The 10,415-nt window shown below is 40.1% G+C and overlaps 1 protein-coding gene across 2 annotated transcripts; it reads left to right on the forward strand.

Annotated features, from left to right (window-relative positions):
• The first annotated feature begins 5,227 nt into the window (after positions 1-5,227).
• Positions 5,228-9,548, forward strand: LOC115691613 (eukaryotic translation initiation factor 4E-2-like). 2 transcript variants are annotated; one of them, XM_030618309.2, is made up of 5 exons: positions 5,229-5,628; positions 7,974-8,139; positions 8,230-8,352; positions 9,043-9,108; positions 9,297-9,548. In XM_030618309.2, the coding sequence occupies exons 1-5, from the start codon at positions 5,300-5,302 to the stop codon at positions 9,345-9,347; spliced, it is 735 nt and encodes a 244-aa protein (XP_030474169.2). In that variant the 5' UTR covers positions 5,229-5,299; the 3' UTR covers positions 9,348-9,548. The 2 variants fall into 2 exon arrangements, with proteins under 2 accessions (XP_056171276.1, XP_030474169.2); XM_056315301.1 differs by lacking the exon at positions 9,043-9,108 and having other exon boundaries at positions 5,228-5,628.
• Positions 9,549-10,415: the final 867 nt, after the last annotated feature.

The following is a 10,415-nucleotide window of genomic DNA, read 5'->3' on the forward strand; positions in this document are numbered from 1 at the left end:
TAGAGAGAGACAATTTAAACAAACTAACAAACCATTTTATAAACTTAACGTCATATACAACAATAACATATACAAGCCTTCCTAAAGGCCACAAACTCAGACCACGCATACTCAAAAAGGGATAGGGTGGTCGATCTGCTCCACTACTCTAGTCAAAAGAGGAGCTCCAAAAAGATAGGGATCTCTAACCCTATCAAACCTCCACGGCATCCTGGCAATGCTCCTGGCGAAGCCGGGTCAGATGCCTCGCTATAAGAACCAGACAGCAAAGGCTCCGATTCAGGTTCTGACCCCTCGGACCACGCCGGGGGCTCCGTAACCATCGGTTCGGACTCAGGATTAACTACAGCTCCACCAGGGGGATCAATCTCCATAAGATCCCACACTCCCAAACCGTCGTCAGGGGGAATATCAAATTCCCGGAGAGGACCAAAAGTCTGAGCTCCATCCCTCAGAAACCAAGCTATGTACTTGTGAGCTGTCAAGTACTGCTCGCCATTATCGATCCAAACCGTACTCTCATATTTCCGATACTCCCTATCCTCACCAACTGGGTACTCAGTCACCCAATGCTCCGTCTCCGTTGGTACCCTGAAACGTAGCGGAGGCTCAGTCATAGTCAAGGTTGAGGGACTAAAATGTTTAACAACGGGGAATGAGATAAAATCTCAATAAGTAAACTACCTAAGCCTCGACTAGGGCAATACGTACCTTCGGCACCCTAATCATGCAATTATAACCGATAGGGTAAGTTCTTATAAAATGAATAACGGTACCACATACTATGCAAAGTCTCGAATTGCATCACAACTATGGCATACTATCAAAATGCATAACAGCAATAATAATAATCCAGACATACTCAATCATTCACACGAGTCTCGATTATAAGATGAAATCACTTCGGCCCGTCCCATACCGTGCCTCACGATTTTATACCATAATCAAGCGCAAAGCATACCATATGCACATAACACTCGAAGTTATCCAGATTATTAACGACCCACCATAGGTCACACTGAACTCCCGCCGGTCTTCCGGCATAGCCAGGCATCACCCCACTACTTTGGGCGTGGCAACGTCCGGGATCGAACCCCTCCCCCCCCTCCCGACAAGTCGGGTACCGAACGGCATTCCATTTAGGAGCATCGATCCGGCCTCCACCGCGATCGGCAATGTCTGGGATCGAACACCCCCGACAAGTCGAGTACTAGACAGCATCCGAACTTCTGTCGGGCATCGTCTAGAACTTGTCTTAGACGGAACTCATCATGGCCACACACGTAAATAACCACGCATTGCCAATTTTAATCTTCCTTAATTAGCCAATGCAAGTGTATATGACGTGCAATGTACTACGAATAAATATGCCATGAATCACACTCGTTTTTATATCAAATATCGATATATGATCACGATATGCCATGCCAAGCCGACAATAGCCATAATTAACCACATGATCCACTTTCAAAGTCCTACGATTATTCATCAAGTGCAAGATCAACCACGAAACATCAATTTCAACCATTCGATCTTCGTTCTAGACCACGAAATCATCATTCCAACCACACGATCAAGCCATAGTCAACTACTCAGCCATGATTAAATAAATTAACCATATGATTAAACAATTTAACCATGCGATCGGCATTAAACAACTAATCCACCACACGATCGTCATTAAACCTTTAATCGGCACATAATCGACTAATTAGCCATGCGATTGACAATCAAAGTCACACGATCAACTTCACATCTCTAATAAGCCATATGATATCATTTTATCACATCCTAATTTAATCTAAACCGTATGATCAAAATTAACACATAATCATGTTAATTAAGCCCTAGAATTAACATTAACCAATCTAGAATCAATGGGGGCCATATGATCAATGTCCAAATCATCCAATTCAGCCACTACCACATGATTATTGCATCCACAAGACTAACCCACGAATTTAATTAAAACAACCACTAAACAATCATAATTAGCCAAATTAAGCACAATTAGCAACATTAAACATATGCTCAAGCTCAAGTCACATAATCTACCTATCTTAACATTCAAATCAGCCATATAATCATCAAATCCAGCCACCAACAAATCCTCAATTCATCATCTACCATAACCCCTAAATTAACCCCTAAATTACCCTAACAACCCCTAAACACTATCCATTGGTAACCTACTAACCTAATTAAGGTTTAGGGAGTTACTTACCACTAATTTAAGCTAAGAACTAAGCCCAAATAGCAGCAGCAAGCCACGGCCAGATCTGGAATTTCCAGCGAACGGCGGCGGCCAAACGGCGATCCGGCGAATGGCGGCTGATCCGGGCGTGAACGGCGGCTTGGGGCTGGCTCACGGTGGTCCACGGTGACCAAGGGACGTGGGCTGAGGTGCTGGTGGGTGGTGGTGAGGCTCATGGCCAAGAGGGGGAAAGAATGAGAGAGAAAATGAAGAGAGAGAGAGAGAGAGAGCAAGGAAAAGTGAGGAGAGAGAGAGTGTAAGCTAAACATATCTCTCAAAATGGATTCTTGAAAGTTCGATACCCAAGTTCGGATTCCAATTCATGGCCAAAATCGATCAAACGCGACTTTCGTGTATCTCAAACTAATGGGCGGCTTTTAGGGTTTACGCGTGTCGACCCGTGGTTGATTTGATATCAATCCACGTTTAAGTTTACTCGAGCCATATTGACTTCGGTTGTCATGTAATTACGAGGGTCAATCATCAGTTCCGAATGACACGATCGTTAGAAATCGATTTTGGAACGTTCGGAATGCATACAACGATTAAACGGAATTACCCGTGACTCAATTGTATAACATTTGTTAAATTATTCCATAATCATTCTTGGATCGGCCTATAATGGCCCAAAATATCCCCTCGTCAATCCTTATAGTCGAAGTGTCGATCCAAGTTCGAGTTCTTGGATCGTGCGTAACGAAATCCTAACTAGCCATTCCCTAACGGTTAGTATTCTCAAGAATGGCCAATTCCGAGTGAGATATAACAGAAAGTGCATTGATGATAATATCATTTCATAAATCCCGAAAGTGGGTCGAAATTCAGAATGTCTCAATAACATCGTGGGACATGACCAATGAGAGCAAGTTATAAGAAATAATTGCGCGAGAAATTAAACATGAATTTTAACTAAATCTAAAACATTTTATGCACTAAAATAACAAATTACTCCTATCTTTATCACGAAACAAAAAAAAATTTAGATGCATTTAAATTATACTAATTCATCTTTTTGAAAATAGCTCTACATATATCTCTAACATGCTGCACTATATGAAATAATAAGGAAATTAACAAACCGGAGTGTAGTTCTTCGATATGAAGCGAATAGCGCACAGAGATTACATGGCTAATTCTAACGAATTCCGTGCATACCAAGAAGGCAAAGAGTTTGACTTCGTTGCAGTTGAATCATATTCATTAAGTGACATATGAGAAAGTCAAAGTAAAGCTAGGATATGCTTACACCCGTCAAATATGTAGGTTGGGTCGGATTTGATCTAACTCAAATTGACTTATTTAACCCATTTTGACCCATTTGTATCAAATGCAAATTTAGTAACCCATGTTGAACTCAACACATACCCGACCCAAACCTGACCCGACCCGACCCAATCCATTTTTAGCAACTTTTCTCCTTAAATTATTGTCTTTGAAGAATGGGTTGCTCCATATACCAACTCGTCTAATTAGTGGGGGAGCTTGCTGATCAGGTTATGGATGGGGGTGTGAAGGTGGTGGTGAAAGTTTAGGTCTCCTCAGAAGTGCAATTTGTCATAGTAGTGTGAAGTTGCGAGCACGAGGTTGAAGAAAACCTAACATTAGCGAAAGCAGATAGAACAAACAAAGAAGGTTGGGAGTCATGAAATCAAAGAGGGAGAGAGAAGAGACAGGCAAAGAAGGACCGAAGTGGGTTAAGCATGAACTGTTTCTTAAATGGGCTGAAAGTGGGTTTATAATCGACCCGCTAAAATTCATCTATTTTAGGCTTTTAACTTTAAAACTCATTACAATCCATATTTTAAGTTTGAGATGACCTTTTTATAATCCATACAAATAAATACGAGTCAGAGTATGTGTTTGTGACCCCGTATTAACAGCCCTAAAGATGACCTAGCATGGACATACAAGATGTCATAAGATAAACGATTGCACATCTTTATTTTTATTGTAGGAAGTAAAGATGACGTGGCATTAATTATCGACAACTTTTGTTGAAGATTTACAATTTGAGATAAGCAATTGAGGAAAAATAAAGTGATCTTTATAGTTTTAGGGTGCGTTTGGCAATCATTATGTTCCGGGAAGCAATTTCTATTAAAAAATGATTTTTTTTTTTCGTATCGAGAAATAATTTCTAACCATTTGAAGGATTTGGTAACTGCTCAAAATTTTTATTCTTAGAATAGAAAAAGAACATAAATGCATTTGGTAACTGCACAAAATTTCTTTTTATTAATAATATATTTGAAATTTTTAATATTTTTTTCTTCTTCTTTCCCTTCCTTAGCCATGGCTAGGGCCAACAAGGGTTGCCCTCGCCAAATCTAGCGAGGGTTGGACCCTCACCGCTGCCCTCACCAGATCCGGCAAAGGCGGCTCACGACCTAGGCAAGTGCCGCTCTCGCCGGATCTGGCGAGGGCTGGACCCTCGTCGCCGCCCTCGCCGGATTTGACGAAGGCGGCTAGCAGCCTAAACAAGGGTTGCCCTGGCCCAATCAGATGAGGGCGGCTCTCGCCCAAGTCGCAAGCCGCCCTTGTCGGATCTAGCAAGGGCGACGATGAAGGTCGCCCACGCCAAATCCAGAGAAAGCGGTGAAGGTCTAGCCCTCGCCTTCATCGACCATCGGCGAGGGTCGTGACGCCCTCGCCGGCCCTATCCTGTGGCCGGTTGCTTGTGGTCGGCAGCCGGTGACCGGCCAGGAAAAAGAAGAAGAAGAAGAAAACCAAGAAGAAGAACAAGGAAAAAAAAGTTTTTTTCCATTTATGATTCTTGTTCCCTGCTTCATGATTCTGTTCTAAAATTGATTATAGAAATAAATTTTTGCAAATTTGTGCCGAGAAACAAAATATTTACCAAATAAATTTATATTTCAAAATTAATTTTGAAAATAAGATAATAGAAATAATTACTGTTTGGCCGGTTGCGAAATGTGTGTTTTAAAACACTTCTTTCGGACGTTACATATTTCTCCCGTGTAAAAACTAGGAAGATCGATTTCAGATGCAAGCGCAATAAAAATAGAGAGAGAGAGAGAAGCAAACATGGCGGTGGAAGAGACGGTGAAATCCGCGGCGTTCGCGGCGGCCGCAAGCGCCGACGACCAGAAGAATCCCGCCGCCGCGATCCCAAACCCTAACCCGAAGAGCGTCTCGGGCAGCGGCGACCCGGAGCTGGAGGAGGGGGAGATCGCGAGGGAAGAGGATTCGGCCGAGCAGCCGGCGAGGGAGGAGCCAAAGGCGGACCAGCCGCACCCGCTCGAGCACTCGTGGACCTTCTGGTTCGACAACCCATCCGCGAAATCGAAGCAGGTCGCCTGGGGTGACTCCATGCGCCCGATCTATACCTTCTCTACCGTCGAGGAATTCTGGAGGTGAATTTTTGTGTTTCTTGCGTCGATTGAGTTGTGGTTAGGTTGTTTTTCTTGTTTGGCTGATTTGTTGTTGTTCTTGTCGTGTTTAAGGCTGATGGGTTTGATGTTGTTCTGATTCTGTTCTCGCTGGATGCAAATTTTTGTGGTTTGGGTGTATCTGAGGAGAAGGACCGTGGCTGATTCTGTTTCGAGTTTTGAGCAATGGGTGTTGTGTCTCCATTTAGTTGAGTTAGATCATCAGTTCAAAGAATACTGGAAGTTATGAGTTGAATTCGAGTTTGCTTATAGCTTTTGATAAAGAAATAGTAATTCTTGGGTTGATGTTGAATAGAGAAATCTTGTTCTCCAGTGGGCGACATAACAATCAAGCCTTTAGCTTTATTAAGCTGAATCGGTCATGATGATGTTCCCAGAGTTCTTATCCCTTATATTGACCTCGAACGTAATGGTGCATTCATTATACTCGTCAACCGTCAAGGATTTAGGAACTATAACTGTTTTTTGATTATCCTTCATGCCCTGAGTTTTCAATTAGCATCATGACTGGAAACAGGGCTGCAAGGTTCGTGCACTTGCATGAGTACTATTATCCTCAGGAAATTCTGCTTCATCTAGTTTTTCAATATGTTTCACGTGGGGTCCGAACTCTGACTTTCCATGGGACATTGGCTTTTCTTCTTAGAACATTATAAGCTTTTAGCCAAACCCTTGAGGGACATTGTAGAGGCTTGATTGTGTCGTTCATGATTTATTCTCTCGAGTTTTCTTTCTCCCTTCTCGCAAGTTTTTATTGGATTATTGTTGAAACTTGCAATTTCAAAGTTTGACCGAGGGAAATTATTACCAGATTCTTTTTGAAGTTGGTAGTGTAGATTAGATAAACATAAACTCTTAAAGATGTTTTGCGGTTTATTTACTAGAAACAATTAGGGGTGAATTCCCTAAAAAACCCTCAACTTTAGGTCAAGTCCCAAATCTGCCCCGAACTTTTTTTGTCTAAAACAAAACCCCAAACTTTATGTTCAATCCCAAATCTACCCCGAATTTTGTTGTGTAAAAAAAAATCAGCCAATCTATTTTAAAAAATATACCTACGTGATCCAGTCCCAACTTGACGTGGCACTTCCATGTCAATAACAAATCAACATCAGCAGAGTAATGAGCCGATAGGTACATACCGACATTACATTTCCACTTCGATAACAATTCCAACCCAATAAAAATTGTTGAAAATTCTCCAAAATAAAACCGTTCTAGGATATGAAAGTTAGGGATGATAACAAATCCACCCCAAAAAACATTTTTTAATTTTAAAAAAATCTCAATTTTTAGGTTTAGTCCATATTTGCCTCGAACTTTTCTTTGTTTAAAAAAAAGCCCCATTACTTTGTTGTTGTGGATTTGTTATCGACGTAGAAGTGCCATATCAAGTTGGGACTGGATCACGGTGGTATATTTTTTAAAATAAATTAAATTTTGGTGATTTTTTTACACAAAACAAAATTTAGGGCAGATTTGGGATTGGACTTAAAGTTTGGGGTTTTTTCTAAGACAAAAAAAGTTTGGGCTAGATTTGGGACTGGACCTAAAGTTTGAGGTTTTTTCTGAGACAAAAAAAAGTTCGGGGCAGATTTGGGACTTGACCTAAAGTTGAGGGTTTTTTAGGGAATTAGGCCAAACAATTAGGCCTTTGTGTATGCTTATATTTTAGCTTCTTTGAGACTTCAACTAATCAGTGGAAGTTTATTTTACTGGCTTCGCAGAGCATATGCTCTGTCCTGTGCAAATACGTCTTCGGTGGTTGAAAATTGAAGATTGTAAAACTGAAATTGACTTCTTCATTACTTTTTGCTTGATTTTATGAATTGTAAGATCACTGTTTTTTAGTCATTGATTTTGTCCACCATAGGCCCATTCCCAGCAATTTCGTCAGGTTGAGGCTTCAAGCTTCGTTGTTGATACTTATTTCGTGAGTGATATGGGTAATTGATACTGGACATGGGTTGGATTCTGTATTATGTGAACAACGAATTACTCTGCAAGGATGCTTTTTGAGTTTTGCTGGAAGTTTGAATCTGACCCATAGTTTTGATGTTGAAATAGCTTCATTGCTATTTCTTTTGCTTTCGACTCTACATCAATGTTGCAAGATCCTCCTTTGATGTGGAGTTGGGCTTTCTCTAAACGCAGTTGCAATCAACGAAATTTGCTCATCTCACACTTTCTAAATGTGCTTTTTTTGTCATGCTTCCACCTGTGCCTCCTTTATGCAATGGAGGCTTCATCATGTTGATTTTAATCTTATGGATCAATCTGACGGATTTATCTTCCAACCATGCTTTTAGTCTGTACAATAACATACATCATCCAAGCAAATTAGCTGTTCAAGCAGACCTTTATTGCTTTAAAAACAAAATTGAGCCAAAATGGGAGGACCCTGTTTGTGCTAATGGAGGGAAGTGGACTGTGAGCTTCAACAGAGGGAAATCTGATACCTGTTGGCTGTACACGGTATGCTTTTCATCAGTTACTCTGTAGATAAGTATTCCAATAAGCAAGGTATGCTCTTATAAGTCCTTCTACTGTTATTTCTTGCATTAGTTGCTGGCAATGATTGGAGAACAATTTGATCATGGAGATGAAATATGTGGAGCCGTTGTCAATGTCAGAAGGCAGGAGAAAATATCTCTGTGGACGAAGAACGCTGCAAATGAAGTTGCACAGGTTCTTCTACTTCACCAAATATTATTATGTCTTACCCTGTTTGTATATCAAATGATTGTTTGATTTAAGTTTCATGCACATTGTTTATATTCATTAACTTTCTGTTTTTATAGGACTAGGATATGTTGGATTTTGTAACAAGAATAAGGCTTCTACATAAAAATGGAGGCCGATTACTTCGAGATTAGTTATCATTGTAACTCTGAAAATTTTTCCTCCTCTGCTTTGTAGATGATTTTTCTTAGGAGTTTCTTCCTAGGTGGGAATATACGAGATTAACCTTGGTTCTTGTTTTATACAAGTAGTTGTATCACTCTGATTTAACATTACTCGACTGACGAGTATGTTCCTTTCCAGAGATAATGAGGGATGTGGATCTCTTTTTGCCTTTCTTGTTCTCATTTGGGTGTCTGAGTGAGCAATTTTTTCTTCTTTTTTTTTTAATTTCCTTTTTTGCATATTTTGAAAAAGAGTTATGTTACACATTAATAACCATGCAATTGGGTCAAAAATGTGCTCTGACTGCTCTTAAATGGCAGCTGTTTAATTTCAACTAAAATCTGGATCATCTTTTTGCATTTGAGAGTCTGTATCCATTCAGGGTTATGTGGTTGCCACTGAAATGATTTCTCTACGAACTATGGAGGATTTTTTTGGTGTAGAAACAACAATTAATGAAGGACATTGCAGGTGAGCATAGGGAAGCAATGGAAGGAGTTTCTAGATTACCATGAGAATATCGGGTTCATATTTCATGTATGTTTTATTCAACCAACTGTTTTACTGATGTCTCTCTCTCTCTCCTTCTTCTTCTTCTTCTTCTTCTTCTAATAAGAATCTTGTGAATATTGCGAGTGAACTATGGAACCATAATCCTCATTTTATTTTCCAGGCATTTTTTAAAGTTGGAAGTAGTTTAATGGTTTTCTTTTCTGCTCTTGCAGGAGGATGCAAAGAAGCTTGATAAAGGTAATAAGAATCGCTACAATACATGAGTTTTTGCATCTTCTGCTTAGCTCGAGATGGTGAAGTTTCTTAATCCAGAATCATGCTCAATGTCAAGTTATGATCTCAATTATCTGGACGGCTTTGTACGTTGACCTGCAGAGTAGTTCTAGCAGTGTAAAAATAGATGAGTTTGGCATGTCAAGAAAGGTTTTTTTATAGGGGATATTTAAGATGAAGATTTACTGCAAGTTGTCCTTTCAATGTGTGATTTGGTTCTCGCTTTTCTAATAGTTTCTCGAGCGAGAGATAGCTGTGTTCATAGCACATAAGGTGACAATGTTCCTCATTCTCAAGGAATGGAAAAGAAAAGGGCTTTCTCAAAGGGATCCTTATACCATATAAGTGATTACCGTTAAATGGGTGGGCCGGGTCGAATTTGAGACGAGTCGAAAATTGTCTGATTTAAAATGATTCATTTAATCCATATTCATTTTTATACGATACAAATTTAGTAATTCATAATTGATCCAGAATCAATTCGGGCTCATTCATAGCAAATTTTATCCTTATATTGTTGCTCGTAAAGAATGGGTGATTTTGTGCACGATCTCGTCGAGTAGGTGACGGAGTTTGGATGCTCAGGTCGGGTCGTGAGCTAGATGTCACGTGCAATGTGAAGACATGGGTGAGCGCCATACTGATGGACAAGAACATTTGCATGGATGCGTTTGACGGTGGGGTTATGGACGGGGGCATGAAGGTATTGGTCAGGCGAAGGTTAGTGGATTTTGTCCGGGTCATGAGCAATGCCTCATTCTCGTAAATCATTTCGATTCCAGGCATCGGCCGATCACGGTTGTCGCAGTACAACTGTTAGCTTATATGTATTACTAAAAATCATATACTTTTTCCAAATACTCAATACAAATTCCATATGATTGGCATGGGTTGGCACAAGCCATAAATGAAGGTACTTTTATCATATTTAAGAGACTGATTTTTTTTATTGCAACTTGTCATAATCATGTTGTGATTCTTATACTAAGTGTTGCAACACAGAAAAAAAAAAATCTACGGCAAATCCTCACGAGGTCTCGGGATATCATAAAAAGCCT

The sequence above is a fragment of the Syzygium oleosum genome, unplaced genomic scaffold, assembly GCF_021117445.2.
Source record: "Syzygium oleosum isolate NSW1041296 unplaced genomic scaffold, Sole_v2.1 Sole_v2.01, whole genome shotgun sequence".
NCBI classification, from domain to species: domain Eukaryota; kingdom Viridiplantae; phylum Streptophyta; class Magnoliopsida; order Myrtales; family Myrtaceae; genus Syzygium; species Syzygium oleosum.

Bases quoted from the DNA above. Each gene is read 5' to 3' on its own strand.
- LOC115691613 (XM_030618309.2), top strand. From the start codon at position 5,300: ATGGCGGTGGAAGAGACGGTGAAATCCGCGGCGTTCGCGGCGGCCGCA. The intron at 5,629-7,973 runs GTGAATTTTTGT...CCATGCTTTTAG, and splicing joins ACCGTCGAGGAATTCTGGAG to TCTGTACAATAACATACATC. The intron at 8,353-9,042 runs GTTCTTCTACTT...AGGACATTGCAG, and splicing joins CTGCAAATGAAGTTGCACAG to GTGAGCATAGGGAAGCAATG.